The sequence below is a fragment of the Rhamphochromis sp. 'chilingali' genome (genome assembly GCF_963969265.1).
Source record: "Rhamphochromis sp. 'chilingali' genome assembly, chromosome: 6".
Classification (NCBI taxonomy): domain Eukaryota; kingdom Metazoa; phylum Chordata; class Actinopteri; order Cichliformes; family Cichlidae; genus Rhamphochromis; species Rhamphochromis sp. 'chilingali'.
In genome coordinates, this window is record NC_137933.1 from 8,523,049 (window position 1) to 8,544,358 (window position 21,310).

Sequence of the window (21,310 nt, forward strand, 5' to 3'; positions counted from 1 at the left end):
ACTGCTTTAGATTCATAAACTCGTGTTTGTCATAAAGCAGCTAACTTTTTTGGCCTGTTTATTCCCTCTTTTTTCTCCCTTGCTTTCTTCCTTTTTTCTTCTATCTATTCATCAGACTTCCTGGCCCCACAACAAGGGTGTCCACTGCTGGCAGTGACATCCCACCGAGAGGGTCGGTCAGTGCTGCTGGGAACAGACGGAGCCAGGGCTTCAGTGACAAAACCAAAGCCAACTCACACCTGAACAAAGGTAAGCCAGAGATACAGATACAAATGGGTGCACACTGACATCTTCAGGTTGAATCTTGGATGTTGGCAAATCCCGTTAGCATGTCATCATGACATGTGTGCAAGTTTAGAGGAAGAGAAAGTAAAATTAGAGGACAGGCAGTAGCCTTGCAGCTGTAAAAAGTCTTAATGCTGTGTTTAGGATGATTTTATGGTGAATCCTTTGGGTGCTTTTTTGTTTTTGTGGGGAAAATGCAAGTTAGCTGTGCTGCTTTGAGGCTAATAGAGGATTAAAAACCATGCCAGTAATGCTTGGCCCTCAGCACGCAGTGCAGCACAGAAACAACTGTGTCTTTTAAAGAGAAGAGCAACAAAGAACTGATGAGCATAAAATCCAGAATCACATAATGACTACATGCTCACCACCTTTGGAATCATTCTGAACATTAATGTTGCATTTTTAAAGGAGGTGGAGGTTGTTCTCAGTTTGCTTGAATCTCAGGCTGACCTGTGCAGTGTCTTTAAGGAAACGTGTCTTTGAAACTCTGTCCCATTACTCTTAATGTGTGGTTTCATGTAATATGAGTTAAATGTCATTGTGACCTCCATTTGCACAGACTGTATTCATCCTCACAAATGGAAAGGTCACTCAAAGTGTGGACCATTTAGAGCACTGCTCTCTACCTTTTTCCAACCTGCACAACTCAAGTGCAACAGCACAGTGAACCCTTTAGGACTTGCGAGAGGTGTTCGCCTCAGCACAAGAAGGTCCTGGCTTTGAATGGACCAGTCAGCTGCGTGGTGTGGAGGTTACATGTTCCCTGTGACTGTGTGGGTTCTGTATGGGTTCTCTGGATTCCTCCCACAGTCGCAGACGCTGTGAATGTAACAGTGTGAATAGTTGTCTGTCTCTTTGTGATGGCCCTGCGATAGACTGGCGACCCAGTCAGGGTGTGCCTCGGCTTTTGTCCTATCACAGTTGGGCTCCGGCACCTAACCCCCCCCCCCTCAAACAGCTGCAGCACTGAGCTAAAAAGAGTTGCCTGAAGGGATGGATCCAAGTATTATTTTAGAGAAATAAAGTTCTGAATGAGAACGTTGGCAAACAAAGTTCAGTTGCTCTTCGTAAATCATTGTGCCTTTTCTTATTTAGGAACATCAGGACCAGCTCATCATCACTTTATGTCAACTTCAATTTTTTCAGTGTGTTTTTGGTTTTTGTTTGTTTGTTTGTTTTTAACTTTTTTTTTTTTTTTTTTTACAAAATCATAAGACATGTGAGGTGTATGTTTGCTACACGATAACATCCAAAAATGTGTTTTTCGGGACACATTTAATGTATGAAGGTCTGAAGAACAGTGCAGGTATTCTAGGCAAAACAGTGTCATGTGTCCTCCACTCATGAGGCCTACGCTCTTGCCTAATCCAGATGGAGTGTTTCCACTAGTGGGACGCCATTTGATGGGGACTATCTTCTTTTGTCTGCTTTATGTGAGAAAGAGAAACAGTGGACAATGCCCCAATCAGATCCTCTCAGCATTGCATGGAGTGCTACTGTGAAGAATATGGATGGACATGAAGATCTCTGGACACCTGGAATACCTCCTCCCACCTGATTCCTTTAAGATTAAGCGGTTATGTTGAACACTATAATTCAAACAAGGTGGGAAAGTACAAGCAGTGTGGGAGTTTAGTAGATCCAAGAACAAAGCTGTTCACTGTGATAATTTTCCTTTGGAGTCAGAACTGTATTCACACCATATTCTTCCACGGTGCTCTGACCCAGTTTAACCGCTCTACACTGTTCTGAAGCTTACAAACTCTGGGTGTTTGGCAGTACGTTTGGTTAGACCAGTGTGGAAATAGTTTCTGTCACCACTCAATGGGCCAGAGCTTTATATAGACTTTGTTAGTGTTCACAGTCTAAACTCATTACCCTGCATTAGACAGAGAATTCTGACTGCCCAGAGAAAGACAGGGCAGAAGAGTAAGGGGAGAAAAAAAAGTGTGTGTGTGAGAGAGAGAGAGAGAGGGAGCTGGAGAGGGACTGTTGTCTGTTTAAACAGTCACAAATTAACTGGGACCAACGCTGTGAGAAGCACTGTGGGGCATTTATTCTGATGCTCGGCTCCATTCGAGATGAGTGAGTTTATTAGTGTAGACTGCAGGGAGATTTGTCGGTTTGTGTGAGTGTAAAATCACCATGATTTGGAAAAAAAACCCAACAGAATTTTGGGGAAATGTCCTTAAATTTGTTGATTAAATACACTTCATAACATGAAATCCTATTAGTGCTCAGAGTGAGATTTCCAGTAGACACATTTGTCAATGACTTTATTGGAAGTATTTCCAAATAGTTGGATTTGGTGGAAAGAGTGTCATTTTTTTAGGCATCTTCAAAGGGACTTGAGCACCAACTGCAATTCTGCTAGAAGGCACAATCCAGCTAATGAAAAAGCACGTGAAGATTAGATTTTATAAAAATCATCAGATACAGGGAGGTCAGGATGATCGGGGGGAGCTACGTTAGCACACAGCATTGACTTGAAAGTAACTGCAAGATGTGTGAAGTAGCTGTGATAATTTGCATGAAAACAATTGGCTCTTAATGCTCAGCTGGTATCCTGACAGCTGATATATGAAGCTCTGAGTCTGAAGCATAGATGCGTCGGCTGATGCCAGATATAAGCTATTTGCAGCATACTCTGGGTGAAATAAATGTGCACTGAAACCAGAAAAAGCACGAGCTTGCATGCCTTTCTAGGTTTGTGTGTTTGGGGCAGCAGGCCATATGATTGTCAGCAGGTAGCATGAGAAATACTGGTCAACCCCCTTCCAGGTTCCTCTTGGCCTGTTGTTGCTAAGCCCCTCCTCCTGCTGGAGGACCCACCACACTCCTCCTCCCCTCCTACCCACTCTAGATCTGTGGCCATGGTTTAGAACTCTTCCCTGATCTCTCATCCATCTCTTCCTCTCCTCTACTTCTTTCTCTGATGTCCTGGATGTCTGCAGCACCAGTGAGGTTTGTCATCTTTCACTTGTCGATTACATCTAATAGGCTAGAGTTACAGAGGAAGAATTTGAGTTTTGCATTGAATCTTTGATTGTTGCTGCCTAAAATGTATTTCTTTTCAATAGCACAGAAAGCAAAGGGTTTTCCTACTGTTTAATAAGCCAATTTCTTGCTCCTTTAATGTGAAATTGATGTAGATTACCCTTCTTCTTCTTACCAATTGGTCATTGAACTAAAAGCTGCTAGTAAGTATACTACACATGAAGTTATTTGTGCTTATTGTAAGACGTTGCTCCTCGAGGTTCAGATAGTTACAGAAACACCTGCAGCTTCTTTTCAGAGGCCAGATCTGGTCTGTGTCAAAGGCTCTGATGCCAAAATAGAATAATGTTACTGGATGGCTGTACAATAAGTAAACACAAGTGCCTTAATATAAGGTGACAGTGTCTGGGTGTTCGCCGAGTGACACATAGCAGAGAGACAGAAAGAGTGTGGGACACCTATGGTTGTGTGTTTCTGTATGTGTGTGTTTCTGTTGCCCATGTGTCTCTTGGATTGTGTGTTGTATATGTGGCTGGTGCCTCTGCTGAATGAATAGCCTGCTGATGAGCTGTAGCATCACTGTTTGAGTGTATTCATGTGGAGAAACTTTAAAAAGTTTCAGTCACCACACAAAAGCCAGCTGTCGCTCTCACTTTTTTGAGCACAATGACTGAGGAGCAAGAGAGAGCAGGCTTCTCAAATGTGAACACGATGAGCAGCCAAACACCTTCAGCCTCAAACTCTGTGCCAGATTTTTACATATTAAATGTCTCTGAAGGTGTCAGTGCATTGAATAAATCTAACCAGTCAGGGAGAACTGACACCGCAGGTTTGGTTCAGCACAAAGATGGTTTTACTCTGGCTACATGTGAGGGTAACTTGTGCATAAGTGTGACATTTTCAGGTCAGCAATATGGTTGTTGACCGATTGAGAGCTTAATGTCTTGTTATCAGGGCAACCGCAAGGAGCAAGGAGGGTTTGTGATGTCTAAACATTGTTAGCTGATGTACACTTTTATACATTTTGTGCATGAAATCTATCTTACATCCATGCGGACTGTGCATTGTCATAGGCTCAGTGATTTCACTGTTTATAGATGCTTAGCAGAACACAGCTAGATCAGGTGGCTCAAGTGCTTGCTCCTAGGGGCCTGCCTGGGGCTCATCTGATTGTTGGGGCTTCTCTGGATTATTGTAGGGTCTTTACTAGGTCAGGGCAATATGGCCAAAAATATTTATCACGATATATATTTGAAAATTTCCGATAACAATGTAACTGACAATATAATTGACGCGAGACAAAACACTTTACAACTCCACAACTTTATTAGTGCAAAAAACCCCATCAATGTATTTTCACTTAAACAAGCAGCTGTTTTTTATGTGCATTAAAGTTATATAAAAGTTTTACAGTGCAAATGCAAATTATACATACACAATGTAGCACAGTACGTATCACGCCGTGAGACTCCTGACTACGGTAGCTGTAATGCTCCGACAATCCATCAAGCGGTGTGGCTTTCGTACTTTAGCAAAGTCGTACTAAAAGATTTTTTGACAGATTTTTGAGTGCCGTGTACCACATAAAATCAGTTCGGTAATAATGGTAATAAAAACGGCCTGCTTGCTTGCTCTACCAAAAAATGTGCTTTGGTGTGTATCTGATGGACGAAAGCCAAACCAGTTCCACACCACTGAAGTTGCACCATTTTGACAAACCAATTCTAGTTAATCTGTTTCATACAACGATCCGCTTTCGCCCTTCTCATTCTCTGTCGCCGCCATGCTTTTTCCGCCAAGTGTGTATGAAAACAAAGGTACTGCGCATGCATTTTAAATCATGCTTTTTATTTGTTTTTGTTTTTTAATGTCTCTGTAAAGCACTTTGAATCACCTTGCTGTGGAATTTTGCTATATAAATAAACTTGCCTTGCCTTACAATATAACGCACCTTGAGGCAGGTAAATTGAATTCTAATATATACACACACAGACATGAGTGTGGCAAAAACTGAATTTGAAAATTACCATTTCAGCTCATTCCCGAAATTATTTGATGTAATCAAGATGCTGACACAGAAACAGACTTGTAGAGACCGAGGCAGATTTTTTTGGCAGACAGGAAGTAGGAGGGTGGTCTGTGATCCTTGTCCCTTTGGGCTGTGCTCTTCTGTCATTTTCTGCTTTTTATTTTAACCACCAATGCTTGCAGTAATTAAGCAGTTAAGCCATGAGTACTCAAATTCTTTCAACATGTTTCCTCAAGTAGTCAGCTCAGCCAGAACAGTAAAGGAACGGCAATGAGAAGATTTAATTCCTGGACTTGGCCGGAGGCTACACAGGGGTCATAGGGTCAGTGGCCCACGTTAAAACAATTATGTGATTATTTTTGAGGTGAAACTGCTTCCTCAAGTGCAAAAACTCCACTGCTACATGAGAACAACATAATTTGCATGTCTGCCTGTTAATTTATCATGATTGGTTCAGATTTGGACCAATTGAAAGTGATGCATACAGAACACAAAAGTCATCAGCGTTCGCTTACACATTTGCAGACATTTGCAGACATTTCTAGATTAATGGAAAGCTGTGTAGGTGTGACAAAGGATGAGGTCTTTACACCCTCTTGTGGTCACTTCATTAAGTATACAAGTGGCAGTTTTGATTTTTATTCATACTCTTTATTCTTTCACTAGTATTTATTTTGCGTGTGACTGATTTAGGTTTTTAATTTCAACAGCCTTTCCAGGAATTGGGTCCCAAGCTTCTTTTAAGTTGAGATTGTGTTGCAACAGTGTCTAAGTTCATCACGCTAGTGTCACGTCTGACCCAACCCGTTGAAGATTCACCCCTGACAACCTAACTGGAGCGTGTAAGCCCCGGTCACTGGGTCCAATCTTGTCAGTGATCAGCTGACCCGTTGTCCAGAGCCTTTCCTTTCTTTTTTTTTCTTTTTTTTTTTTTCCCAACAAAAATCCGAGCTGACCCCATTCTTGGACAGTACCGACCCTCCTGCTGGCCGATATCAAAGCCCCACTCATCTCAAACCTGCAGTGTCAATCCCCTTCATTCTCTTTGCAGTCCCTGTAATCATAGCAGGTCCCCCTCTCATTCAGCCGCTACCAATTGGAAGCCAGCTATTAGCAACCTGACCCACTTTGCTGATTGCTAACTACTAGCACATCTAATTGGGCCCTAATCACTTCCTAATGGCTGCATTGTTTCAGGCTGCTCTCACTAAATGCTAAATAGGGGTAGAAAGAAGAAGCAGTGAGTGGCCGCCTATTTGCATTTAGGGCATGAAAGGTGCTATAAAATGAAATCATCACACAGGACTAGTGTTTAATAAATTCTGACATAATGAGACCATAAGAATAACTTATGTAGTAAGTGAGTTAACATACCTGTGTGAATTGATCAGAATACCAAGTTATCTGTATTGATTTTCATGTGTAATTCTTCCTCTGAATAGAAAAAAAATGTACTGGCATGCATTTGGAGTTTGAAATGTGTTTTCTCTTGTCTCGTCTAATGAAAAACACTTGTAATAAAAAGTAAACTCAGGAGGTTTTAGGGGTTTGTAGATGAAGAAGGACAACAGAGCAGCTGCACTATCTTTGAATTAATGTGTCACTTTTTGTGTTTGTGTCTAAGAAGTAAGCGGAGTGTGTTACAGCTAAAGTGCGATGATTCATTGCACCCAGTGCTCCCTGCACTGGCCCTCTCTCTCCCTCTCTCGCTGGCCGTTGGTGTTTGAATATTCAAATGTTGCTGGTCTGAGCTCCATGCTGTTAGTAGCCCTGCTGTGCGTACACACTGAGATCTTGAGCAGCACTCAGAATACTTGGGGGTTTTTTTTGTTTATTTTTATATGGGCAGTGACTACCTTTTCAGCTCTTGCGTTGCTTCTCCAGCTCTTGGTAAGTTTGCTTGTTGAGAGTCACGTGCTGCAGATTTTCTCAGACAACTCCTTAATGAATGATGAATCTGTAGCAGGAACATGTTTGTAAAAAAAGTACTTTCTGTTCTGTTCATTTCTAATTCAAACCATATTTTTTCGTCTTGTTTCTCAGTTTAATATACAGGGGAGTGGTGTAACTAGACAGTGTTTTCTTTGTTAAGCAGAGGGACCGTGACCAAAATAAGTCCATATAAGTCCATGCCTTATAAGTGCAGCAGCACTGCTTCTTGACTAGGCCTTCTTGGCGAGACTTAAAAGCACTTGAGTATGGCCCTCATTGTTTTTATAAACAGTTTGTGATGGGCTCCTCTCGTTGTTAGTGCTAAGGGGTTTTTAACAGTTTTGGTGGTTAGTCCAGAGAAAAGTAATGGCATGTTTGGTTATATCAACACAGGCCACCTTCAGGGCTTATAAGGTAACTCTGTGTGGGGTCAAAGAAGCTTCTGTTTTTCCTTGTGTCCTTCAGATTCTTCGTCTGCCTGAATTTAGTATCTAAGCTTTAACTCCCTTCTTTATTGTTTAATAAATTGTCTCTTTTCTGGTACAGATTCCTCAGAGGGCCTGACCTCACAACCTTTGGTGATGACTGAGCTTGCTCCATCATCTGCAGTGTCTGTCAGCTCCTCCACCAGCATCCCTGCCACTACCTCTACCCTGATTCCTCCCTTGTCCTCATCCTCCTCTTCCACAGCTATTCCCCAGCCCAACAGCAAGCCCTGGAGGGGCAAGTCAGCAAGCTCCAAGCACACCTCTTCTAATTCCTCCACCTCGACGAGCCCCCCCTCATCTGCCATGCAGTCTGTCAAGCAGGAGAAGGACACTTCCTGTAAGACTGCTCTGACAAATGAAGCTCCTCCTAAGGTAGTAACTCAAAAGTCAATGCTGGAGAAGCTTAAACTCTTCAACAGTAAAGGAGGCTCCAAGTCGTCCTCCATCTCTTCCTCCAATGGGGTAGGGCCCCAGACTGATAATGCTGCACCAACCAGGCAGCTTGGAGCGGGGCAGGTGGAGAGAGCTGAGACAGGCTCCAACACCGACCCCTTAGAGGAGAATGATGGCAATGTTCGGCCGGGACTCAACGGAACCAGCAATGGGAATTCTTGTGGAGCGGCTCCCTCTTCGGGAACTACGGTTTCTACCACCGCAAGCAGCCCCAAAATAGCTCTGAGGGGCATTGCCCAGCGAACTTTCAGCAGAGCTTTGACTACCAAGAAAGGCTCAGTCAAAGGACCTGAAAAAGATAAGGAAAAGGGGAAGGAGAAAGGGAAGGAGGTAGCGAAGCGCACCTCCGTCCCTGATAAAACAGAGCTGAGGGGAGATGAGCACAAGGAAGAAGTAGTACCTGTTGCTCTGGATGCTGACACAAATAAAAGAACCTCTAAAATTGCCAGTTTCATTCCCAAGGGAGGTAAATTGGCCAAAAAAGAGAGTTCCACCCCTGCACAAAGCGGAATACCAAAGCCAGGAGGCAAACCCACAGGAGCTGGTGGTAAAGCTTCTTCAGTGAAGGAAGCAGGGGAGAGGCCTCGGAGCATGCGGTTAGGAGGGGGTCTCGCCATGCACCGTGGCCCCCTGGACAGAGACAGGGACAGCAGGCACTCCAGCTCTACCTCCAGCCTGGCCTCCACAGAAGGAAAGACCAGCACCGCCCCTGTGGCAGGTGGTGGCACTACCCAGAGCACAGCCAGCAACACGGTCAGCGTGCAGCTACCTCAGACGCAACAGCACCATAGCCACCCCAACACAGCCACTGTTGCACCTTTCATGTACAGGTAAGATTGCACTTTCTTGGAGTATCTTGTCTAAAGTATGTGGTAGTGAATCTCAGTTTCACCTGCCTATATCACCTACATGCAATAATGAAAGCAAGTAATGATAATTTATAGTCAAACACTATATATAAAAAAATATCTCTCTCTCTCTCTCATACATATATATATATATATATATATATATATATATATATATATATATATATATATATATATATATATATATATATATAGATATATAGATATATATGTTACACTGTTAGAAAAGTAAAAAGAAACAAAATGAAGTTAGGCCTTATAAAACAATAGTATTAAAACACTGCTCATACAGTATGTTGCATATTCATTCTGTTGTATATGTGATCATATATGTGAACTTATTCCACATGTTTGAATGAATATGAATCGGTGTATAACCTGGCTCTATGTTTCCAGGGCTGTGTAAGATTATAAAAAAATGGAGTGTAGCCTGCAAGCTAGTTCAGACAGGCAGCTTGAGTTGCATTGCGTCATACACTCTTAACATGCCTCACTTTGATTACATCGTGTACCAGATACGCCTTCACAATTTGGCGATCCATTTAAGCTGCAAACTTTCCAATCTTCCCCCCCGACAGAAAGTGCTGTCCTGTATTACACATGCTGTTTGAACCTCTCCACCACTCTAGCATCCACATGTAGGTTCTCAGAGTCATGTTTACTTAGCCCTGCTCAGTTTTATGTGTAACATATTTGCAGGGGGGCTTGAAACCAAACTCTTAACTGGACAGCGTGTGTGTACTATGTCCTGCCTGCCATCCCTTCACCCCAATTGGTCGTGGCAGATGGAAACCCCTCCCGGAGCCTGGTTCTCCTGGAGGTTTCTTTCTGTTAAAAGGGAGATTGTCATGGTCCTGGGTCTTTTGACCCAGCGTTTTAAGTTTGAGTTTATTTTGTTCATTAGGTTATCTAAGTTCATTTGGTTATTAGACTCCTTGTGTTTTCTTCCCCTGTATTTAAGCTTCCCCTCACCCTTCGTGTTTCATGCTGCGTGTCTTATGTTATCAAGTTTGTATTATTATGCCTAAGTGTTTCTAGTTATTATTTTCCCCTCGTGTTTCCAACCATGTTAAATCTCCCCTGCTCTTCATGCGTTTCATGTCTGTGTCTTACGTTGTCAAGTTCGGGTTGTCATGTCTATGTCTCATTATGTTTCCTGTTTTATTGTGAAGAGGTCTGGTGTTCTGTGTTCATCATGTTCAGTTTTACTCTCCCACTGTGACGTCATTATGTTCATGTGTGCCAGCTGTTTCCTCATGTGTCTCCACTTCCCCTAATCACCTCCTGTGTATTTAAGTCCTCTGTTTTCAGTGTGTGATTGTCAGGTCGTCTGTTGTCCACGCCATGTTTCCTATGCCATGCTTCCAAGTTTCTTGTCTAGGTTTTTCTTATTGTTTGTTTAGATTTCCCAGTTTAGGTTTGTGTTAATTTTGCTTCAGTTTGCCTTGCCCTTTGTTTGTACCTTTTTTTCCAGCCATATTAAACGGCTCGCTTTTTGTTAACATTCAAGTTTTGTTCCCTGTTCCTTGGAGTCTGCATTTTGGGTCCTTTTTCAATTCATACAGTCTGCCCTCGCCAGACTGTGACAGAGATGTCCTTCTCACTGTTAACAAATGCTAGTTCACAGGCGGTCATCTGATTGTTGGGGGGGGTTTTTGTATTATCGTAGGGCCCTTACTTTATTCAGGCAATTCTCGTTGTGATTTGGTGCTATATAAATAAAATTGGATTGTTGTTTTTTTTTTTTTCACCAAATACAAAGTTTTTCAAAGTTTTGTTTGAATATTTGTCCATCTCTAAATTGTTAAACAGTAATCTTTAATATGTTCAGGTTCTCATATTTTGCCTGCCTGTTTGTACACGTGCATCTGGGCAAATATGTGTAGATGTTGTGCGCCCCTGACCTCTGTCCTGGTCGCAGTGTGATAAGGAAGGAGGTCCCTCATGCGCTCAATAAGTCTTTTCTAACAACCACTCATTAACTTCCTGATGCTTCCTGTGCTGCTGCCCTTTCTCCCTGTGTACATTCTGACCCATAGTTAACAACCCCACCGCCAAAAAAATGCCTCCATTATCAGCACTTTGAAACTTCCTCTTTTGCTGTCAGGTACCATTACAAGCAGGATTATACCGCCTCCACCTGTCAGAAAGATTATGTTTGAAAGTAAATTAGAAGGATTAAAAACATACGATCAATGCTGATGACCATTAACTTAAAACAAAGCACACTGGTAGAAATTAGTTCAAGGAAAAGATATGGAAATAAGCTAAAGTTTAACCCTGTATTAGGTTGGTTAGTCAGAAGGTCGAGTTTCCATGCTGCCATTCTCTGTACAACAGTGTGAGTCTGAAGCAGTCAGTGGTTTTCATTGTCTGGTACACAGAGCGAGTAGTCAACAAGGACAAAGTCTGGAATCGGGCAAAGACCGCAGGCTGAATATGAGCGAAGCTTTCGAATGTCATCATTTCAAAACACTACCAGTGGTTCAGCTGTATCGATTTATCCTTCAAAGGCAAACTTTTCTGGTGTGTGGGGATTAGCAGGCATTCATTTTGGACTACAGTCACAAGACTTGAAACACAGCAGATTTAAATCTTAATCGGGTTTATCCCTCTTTCGTGACAATTTGCTCAATATTAGGTTCCCACTAAGTGCACAATAATTCAGAATCGATTTGATCTGTTGCACAATTAATTTTCCAGATCCCAAACAGACAGCGAGGGAACAGTGACTACTGAGACCGATTCAGGAGGCAGAGGTGGAGACATTTCCTTCACCAAGACCAGCCAGACATCCATCGAGGACCTTTCAGGTCGGCGATCAATGGAAATATGTAATCTTTCTGGTTCAGCATAGAGAAAATATGTTCTTTAAATTTTTTTTGGTTTTTTTTATTGTGCTGGTCAGGTGAAGACCCAGAGACCAGGCGGTTGCGTACTGTCAAAAACATAGCTGACCTGCGGCAAAACTTAGAGGAGACCATGTCAAGCCTCCGAGGAACTCAGGTCTCACACAGGTACAGTGATTGGCACTGTGCTCTGGCTCATCCCACATAGTGTTTTTCTTGATATTGAGCAATTCATTTTTCACTGAGCTTGTTAGGAAAACAGTGCTTGGAGGGAAGTTTATGTGAACAAACACTTACTATCTGAACAGCAACTGAAGTTTCTTACAATGCTGTTATGGTTGAGTGGTAAATCATCTAAATCACACTCATTTTTTTGGTGGATTTGAATCAGTCTTGTGGTCAGTAGACTGTGTCTGTCTGTGTTTAACAGGTATTACCTCCTTTTTTTCTTATAGCAGTCTTATCCTTCTTTTTAGGGATCTTTTACTTTGATCGTTGGGCATGTCTTTGATGCTTCTGGCTTAGCTCTAATCACGTTCCCTCCTACAGAGTTGTGACCTGTGCTCTGGTGTTATGTGTCAGTGCTGACCCAACTGTCTACATAGTTTATACTCTGCTCTAAGGTCAATAAATCTGTTGTTCATAAATGAAATTGTGCAATTTGATGCTTTTTTTTTTCTCCAGTGCTTCTCTCTGTTCCATATTTCCAGATCCTAGGAAAAGAATTCTTGACATTTGGTGTAGTGATTGGCCACTTGCTTACTGCTTCAAAAGGCACATTTTTGAATGAAATGTTATCAGAAAACATTAATGTGTGCTCTCAACTTGTCTTGCCTTCATTGTATTCCGCTCAGCACCTTGGAAACCACCTTTGACAGCAGCATTACCACAGATATCAGCGGCGGTGGCGGCACAGGCAGTGGCAGCAGCAATAGCGGAGGCAGTCGAAGCATCCTCAGCCTTACATCTTCCCGCCCCTCACTATCCTCGTGGCGACTGGGCCAGTCTAGCCCTCGTCTTCAGGCGGGTGATGCCCCCTCTATGGGGAATGGTTACGGTGGCCGTGTGGTTGGTGGCCAGGGAGGACGCTACCTTTACCCCGGGAACCTGCGGCGACAGCTGGCTGGCAGGGGAGGAGCCCTGTGCAGCGTGGACCTGGGAGACAGAGCCGGGGAAGACGTCGACCTTGATGGAATCCCAATGGAAGTCACGGGATACATGAGCGATGGAGATGTGCTGAGCAAGAATGCTGTGCGCACTGATGATGTGACCAGTGGGTAAGTGAGTCTTTTTTAATCAGACACATGTGTTATCAATACAGAAACTTTTTGCCAATAAATCCATTACTGGCAAAAAGTAGTATAGTATAGATACTCTTGGTTAACAAGAGGATCTAGGGAACTTTCACTGGTTCTAACATCTTCACCGGGAGGATTTTCAGCATTTCTCTGTTCTGTCATTGTCCATGCATCATCTTTTGTTTCTGTATTGTTGTTGGATTAAACAGGAAAAACGTGAAAACCTGTTGGAAAGATTTTGCAGCATTTACTAATACTGCATTACAGTTCACAAAAAGTTGAGTTACAGTGAATCTGGGTAAGCGCAGTATTTATGTGACAAAAACATATTTGCAATATTTCCCAACCCCAAAAGATTACTGGTAAATATTCTAATAACTCTGATGTGCTCAAACATAAAAAAACATATGAAAATGGATGCCATGCTTATATAATATGACTTTTATGGCTGAGATGTGACAGTTTGGTCTCTCAACAATGAGAAACTTGTCTTTAATGTAGGCTTACCACAGGAGGGCAGTAGTGTTTCTTGACTGTATATGTGCAACCCAGCTGACAGATGGTCTCTATAGCACAAGTATCATTTATTCTGTACAGTGAAAATCCCACAAGTTTGCAGTCTTTCAGTGTTTCGATGCTGTTGTCCTGATAACCTGGTTATTTTTCTCTTTGAAAGCCAGTGACCATGTTGTAGCAGGCCCCTTGCATACCTTGGCTGGCACACAATTTAAAGTACTGTTGTCATCATTATTATCAGATGAAGCCATAAAAGGCACCAAATCATCTTCAGATGGAATAGAAAGTTGGAAAACAAGAGATCAGGGTATTTGTTCAAATTCTGTGTAATGTTAATATGAATGAGATTTCATAAAAGCAGTGAAGGTGATTTAAAAAACAAAACAAAAAAAAACATGCCTCTTAAAAGCTGTGTGGAAATTACTTCATCTAGCCTGCATAGATCTGGATCACCATAGTCACCAGCCCCGAGGCACCTTTAGAAAGCCAGAGAGCAAAGTACTGTTGAACTACTTGATATATCTGAATCTGTGACTAAGCAAACCAAGCCAGGCCACAGCCACACCTGGACAGACGAGTGACGTGTACATGTGAGCCGAGACATTATCTTATTCAAAACACTTTATATCGGTAAGAACTATGAATAAGACAAAAATCATATGCCACGTTTATATTTATAATTAATAAATTATACTTTTTTTGGACAAACTGATTCATCAGTTTAGTCTTTAAACAAAGGAAATCAACATCATCCTCACGTTTTAGAAGCTGGTGCTTTTTTATTTAGACTGGTAAATGATCATATATCCATCATTTCAAAAACCTTTTTGTCATTTGCAAGCTAGATTGGATCAAACAGATTATGTAGAGAGTAAATTGAGCTGGATTTGATGTTTAAATGGTGCCTTTTTGTCTGTGTGAAAAACATGCTTGTGGTGTGTATTTGGTCTCAGCTGTCTGATCTCTATGGATGATGTGACGGATGGCTGGCAAAATGAGCTTTTATTCAAATGGGAACATGCTGACTAGATTATATTCTTTGTGTTGGGGCGAAGGGGGTGGGGGGGATTGCTCTGTGTGTGTGTGTGTGTGTGTGTGTGTGTGTGTGTGTGTGTGTGTGTGTGTGTGTGTGTGTGTGTGTAAGAAAGGAACTGTGTAGGTACAGCCATGTGGGTGTGTGGGCAGTCTTCCTCTGGGTTAACCATTATTCTCGACATCATCAGGCTATTTAACGATTAGCTCCATTCCAAGCATGTTAGCGTCCACAAAATAACAGGTTCTTCTGCACAAAAGTGGTATGTTTACCCAGAGAGGAGGAGCTGGCTTTTGGATTAGACCAGTAAACTCTCACACCTCAAGTCTTTGTTACCTCTTAAATGTTAATTAAATCTGAAATCACACGAATTACAAAAGGTGCTTTTTTCCCTCTCTTATCTGTATGGCACGCAGACTCTTGGGGTTGATATTTCTCTGAGCTCCTGGCTTCCAACACAATGTCATTAAGGCTTATGGAATTTAATTTGTGGCCTTCATGGTGAAAATATTATTTGTCCCTGTAAGAGTGAACAATCCACAAAGATCTCTCTGTAAAGTTGCCCCTAATTAATTCTATAAAGTGAGATGTTCATAGCTATGAACAACTCTGATACAATTTCTACTTCTGCAACCAAAACAGTTAGAAACATTACTTGAACTAATTCTTTAACGCCTGTAACAATATTTAGTAGCATAAAATAGCTGTTAAATAGCAATATATAATAATTTATAACATGTTTTAATTTTCTCTTGCGCTTTTAATTAAAACATTTGTAGTGTTGGGGGAGTATGAACCAGTATAATATTCTGCAGCTGCTCTTTAGAGCTGTCCACGTCTCACATGCAGGCCAGTTAGTTTTTGGGACACCAATAACATTCCTGCTTTGAAAGGGATACCTTCACTGAACACGTGTCCCTGCTAATGAACACAAAACACATGAAGTGAGCCAGAGCAGGTGAGCTAATGCTAATCTGGACATTTGCTAAGTAAGCACAGTGAAAGTCACCTTGAATTTATTATATCAATAAGTCCCCACAAACATACAAATATTTGGGTCAGCCCCTAATTCTGCTAGAAGTCTCTGCCGGTTAAAAGGGAGTTCTTCCTTCCCACTGTTGCTAAAGGCTCTCTTGGTGGTCAAGAGCAATCAGTGGTAAATAGCCATAACAGTAAAACAATTTATAGCCAAATATAAAAAATAATTATTTAAAAGACATCAACCTCCACATTATATTTACTGGGGTCCAGTAACTGTATTTGTCTTTTTATCTGTTTTCAAAGCCTCAGGTATTTTTTTTTCTTGCTGTTTTACATTTTATGGAAAAAATATTGCGATAATGTTGGGAGGTAAGTCAACAATGAAAACAAGTTGCAGCTCTAGAAATGTCTAAGGAATCTACATTCTTGATTGCTTAGAAACGTCTTGAGACATAACAGGTAATTTATTTAGCATACACTCAATCCTAGTAGACAGGCAGTGTGACTCCACTTTTACTATTTACAGTGGGGGGTTTTTATCAGTCACCAATCACCCCCACCCCCTTCTCTTTTTTTCCCTTTCGCTATCTCTGCTCATGGAAATGTGGGGATCTGTCTCCTTGGCTCAGGGCTATGTGGCTGATATACCACTCCCCCCACTCCAATTCTTCCCTCCTCTCCCTCCTCCAACCTTTACAGACAGACCCAACCTCCATTCAGGAGAGAAAAACATGTGGAGCAGGGGAGCGAGACTGCATATCAACACTGAGTTTTCACAGAGCAGGACACACTACCAAACAGTCAGGCTGCACCTTAGTATATACATGGAGAGTTGCTGGGTGCTTTGCATTTATCTCTGATATCACCAAACAGGTTTTCACCTGGTGATATCACAGCAGATCTCACACACGCACAGGACCAGACTTAGTAACAGCAGACAGAAGAAGCCAGACAGTAAAAGACAGTTGACATTTCTTTGGAGATTTTCATCAGCAAAGATCAACACACACCTGGACTTGTTTATTTTTCTTCGGACTAACTGTTTAACCATGTTCAAGGCAGACAGGTATGTCTGAGTGGAGTAGGCGCTGTAACTCCTGTTTGTTTGTTTGTTTTTTCCGTAGTGTGACAATATGGGAGTTAACTCCTGTCTGTACCATAGTGCATGCATTGTTAGTGAGTCAAATATATCTGCAATGTCATTTACCCACGACTCTCTCTTTCTGTTAGTTGCTTGACTGTGTAAACTGTACCTGGCTGTTCAGTGTCAGCCCATAAAGTGTCTTGTTTGGACACGTTTCTCCTGCTGCAGAGGGTTACAGGTTAACAGGCGTCTGAAACAAGAGGAGAGGCCCTCAGTTAGTTATTAGTGTCAAGGAGTAACTTGTCAATCAGGAGTTTTGCTTATGTATGTATGTGAGTGGTTGTGTGTGTCACCGTCAAGGTGACTTTGTGTTGTGATGACGGATGCTTCCCATAAAGGGCAGCAAATCCCCCCATCCAAGTTGGTCCTTTGTCAAAAGAGAATCCCAGTACCTTCAGTGTCTGTGTCTTTTGTTGCTATGAAAATCAATTGCACTCAAATCATATCTGGGCTATGTTGTCTCTATGATTTTTTTTTTTTATTCTTAAACATATCCCATTAATTTGTTTGATATTTAGTAGTCCATGGGTCATTTGGTTTAATGTTGACAGTTTTATTTATTTATTGCTCAAAATGTTGATAGGCACCAGATGATTTTAAATCAGTAGCATCAGCATATGGGCCATTACCATGTTGTTGTTGTTGTTGTTTTTTTTTATCCAGGGTTAGTGCATCTGGACAAAGGGATGAAGCGCTAATTTATGAATTATGGGTAGCAAGTCTTGTTACCAAGCAGCAGGAGGATTTGTGTGGGTGAAACTGCTAATTAACACTAATTTAAAGACTAGGAAAATACTACAATTCTACATCTTGGATAATCTTTTCCACACAACAGACCGTTTTATTTGTCAGCTGTTATTAAAAACCAACAGAAATTAGAAGAGGTTAGACCTAGCAGCCAACAGCTCCCTTTTGGCACACCTGTCAGTTAAAGCAGTCGAACACCCAACTTTAAGCCTAAGTAGTGGATTGGATAGTAAGTACAGATGGACTGAAAATCAGAGTGAAAGAGAGAGGAAGACATGCAGCAAAGGGCCACAGGTGGGATTCAAACCTTGGCCGCTGTGTTCTAGCTATGCAGCATGTAGTTGCCTGCTCACGCACTGATCTACTATCCAGTTTATATCCAATAATATAATACCGGTATGTTCTCTGTGAATACTTTATGTATGTTTTTGTTTTTTAACCAGGCAGCCTTTTAATGCTGTTTAGCTGGACATGTTGACATTTGGCATCCTTGAGGACTGATTGACATTTGTGGCCTGCTTAGAGTGGCTCTTGAAGGAAATGCAGTTTTTGGACTTTCTGAGTTAGCTTTATTTCTCAAACCTGAAGGCTACTGCTGCATATCACTGCATTATAGCTCAAAAGGCACGGGATTTACCAATACCAGTGTTTCATGGTTACAAAATCTGATATATAGGCCAATATTTTTTTTTCTTTTATACACATGGAGCATGAACAGTTTTCCTTAACATTTATGATATGTGTGATTTGATTCATTACTAAGATAATATGACATTGCAGTACAAAAACAAATTGTAGACAAATACTAAATGCTATTAAAGTAATAACTGATAAACACTTGGTCTATAAAGATACATTGTCCATATCAGTGCAATCCTTCCAACCAATGCCTGCAGATGCCGGCCGCCAGAGGCGGAGCCAGACATTTGAAACACCCGGGGCTTAGCCCTAAAGGGTGGTATGCATGTGGGATTTTTTTTTTTTTTTTTTTGGGGGGGGGTTAGAAATGACTGAAAGATTAATTGGCTCTGTTTTGAGTTTTGTTCAAAAAAGAATGACTTCATATAGGGAAAAATATATATCACATATGCAGGTCACCTTAAACTAGTTTTTTAATTAAGCAGCAAGGCAGAACAAAATCAGGGCTGTATCAACACACGAGGACTAAACCCCAATTCAACCAGACCCAGAACTGATCCAGAATTAAAACAGGACTATAACAGTTCAAAATCAGGATTACTTAGGATTTAACCAAGACAGAACCAGAATCAGAACTAGATGATAGTAGAACTAAAAATCATCATAGACCTGCACTACACTTGTTTTTTTTAATTCTACCAAAGTCCACTATTTAGATTGAGAAAAGTTTCTATAATTATTTATCCTTGTTGTGCAAACAAGCCTGCATAACTTAATAAATATAGAATTTGAAAAATAGCAAACCTAAAAAGAAACACTAGGTACGAGATACATGAGGACCTATGATACGGTGATACTTTTGGTAAACAACCATTTGACTAACATGTGTGTCTCACCTGCTCTTGTTCCACCTCTGTTCTGTCCTCATTCTCCTCTCTCTCCCTCTCTGTTCCTCTCTCTCCCTCTTTGTGCTGACAATCATCAAATATACAGATATTTACACACTCTTCAGATCAAAACACAAACACTTTTTTAATTGTAACATCAAATTAGACTAAATGTTTATTTTTTTAGATTGATAAATATAAAAAACATATTTGTTAACTTTAAGAGTAAAGAGAGAAACTATCTGTATTTCTTAATTGCAAATGGCACCAAATTGTATTCAAAATTGAGCCACACTTATGGAGCTCCACGATTCTTTTTCTGGTGTTTTGGTTGACATCTCTGGATTTTCCCTTTTTAAAGAAACAGGCTCCGTGTTTTGCCTTATATGCATCCACAGGTGTGCCACCAATTTACTCACATGGACTCTACTAACCTATCAGAAGCTTCTTCAGCTCAGAATGGAATCGTCTGGAGTTTCTTATTAATTAACAATAAACTTAGTGTATATGTACTCCTAAATTTGATGAAAGTGATAAAAAATAGACAGCTCTGTCTCTCTTTATTCTAACATTTAACTAATTCAAAAGATATTTCAATATTTATTTATCCAAAACAAAACAAGTTTACTCTAAATTGATGTTATACAGTAAAAAAAATGTTCTTGTGTTTTCCATAAAGTGTATGTAAATATCTGGTTTCAACTGTGAATGTACTGCTGTGTATTGAAGTTCCTCTTGTTTTGCATAGAAATATACTGAACAACATACAAAGCATAATATATAAAATACTACCTGAGTTTTTTCTTTGAAAGAAGCTCCTTATGTCCATTCTTGTATATCAGTGCATTACTGAAACCGATTTATTTAGCCGTGGAGGGTAACAACTGAAAATATGACATAAACACACATGTAAGCTAAGACTCTCTAAAGAAACAGCATTGTTGTTGTTCGGCTTTTCATTTCGCCATTTCTTGATTCACTTGAAGAGCAAGTAACGTAATATGGGTCAAGTGATCAGTTTGATATCAATCTTTCGTGATACATCGTCATATTTACATTATTTGTACAGTACGAATGATTTGCTTTGGTACCTGGTCAAACTTCAGTTCTCCTCTGTCTGCCTAGCTCCGTTTCTCCAACAGCGCACTCGTAGGCAGCACCTGCCCCGCCCCGCTTAGTGCCTGAGCTCGGATCATACCAATATTAGGGGGGATTTACGCACAGTCGTAAATTCCCACAGTGTGCACTATGTGCTTCGAATATTGTGTGTAGTTTTTTGCTTTATACAGTTGTCAGCCAGGCATCTAACTATGAAAAAATGACACTACAAAAGACCCCGGGCTTCTGAAAAAACACCCCGGGCTTAAGCCCAGTAAGCCACCCCCCCGCTACGCCACTGCCGGCTGCCCTTCCCTGGGTCTGGTTCTTGTAGGGGTGTCTTCCTGTTAGAAGGGGTTTTTCCTTTCCACTGTTACCAAATTCTTGCTTGTAGGCGGTGTCGTCTGATTGTTGGTTTTCTCTGTATTAATGTACAATATGAAGTGCCTTGAGTGTTAAATACATTGAATTAGTGCATATTTAGTTTAGTTTTATCACTTGGCAATTCATAATACATTACTACCAGACAACTTTTAAAAAAGCTTGTATAATTCTCTCTTCTGGTTAAGAAAGTATAACATTTGATACTTTTCAGGTTGGTTACTTAGACACAGTTACATTTTCATGCTGCTGGGATACAGCACACAGAATCTGCTTTCGTGCTGATTCCATTTGAGTCACATACAAAGAAGCTCTGTCTGTACGAAACACTGTACTGTGTGTATACTGTATACACATTTAGGTACAAATGCGCGTTTGTCTGTGCGTGCAGGGTTTCCTCTCACCGAGATCTACATTGAGATAACGCATAACTGTTTTAGTGGTCGCGCTTTTGCTAGGCTTCTTTCTCTACTCACATCACTGCATACACAGAATCATCAAAACTTCAACGTTAAACCAGCAAACATCTCATTAAATTACACCCGGGTTAAAGGAGTCAATATTTAGTTCCATTAGGAAGCTCCTCCACAGGTAAATATTTGGGGAATTAGTTAGTGTTGTTTTAGTTTGAATGGGAATGTTTATGTAAGTGCTCATGGCCTCAGCGTTAGCCACAGGCTGTAA

General features: G+C 41.1%; 1 protein-coding gene across 4 annotated transcripts in view; it reads left to right on the forward strand.

The window, feature by feature from the left end:
• Window positions 1-21,310, forward strand: part of nav2a (neuron navigator 2a) — a 319,405-nt gene that overhangs the window by 170,626 nt on the left and 127,469 nt on the right. For all 4 annotated transcript variants that reach the window (XM_080885572.1, XM_080885574.1, XM_080885571.1 and 1 more), the window contains 5 exons: window positions 116-249; window positions 7,790-9,014; window positions 11,757-11,866; window positions 11,962-12,070; window positions 12,757-13,179. In XM_080885572.1, the coding sequence (XP_080741698.1) occupies window positions 116-249; window positions 7,790-9,014; window positions 11,757-11,866; window positions 11,962-12,070; window positions 12,757-13,179 (2,001 nt within the window). The remainder of the gene's footprint in view (window positions 1-115; window positions 250-7,789; window positions 9,015-11,756; window positions 11,867-11,961; window positions 12,071-12,756; window positions 13,180-21,310) is intronic.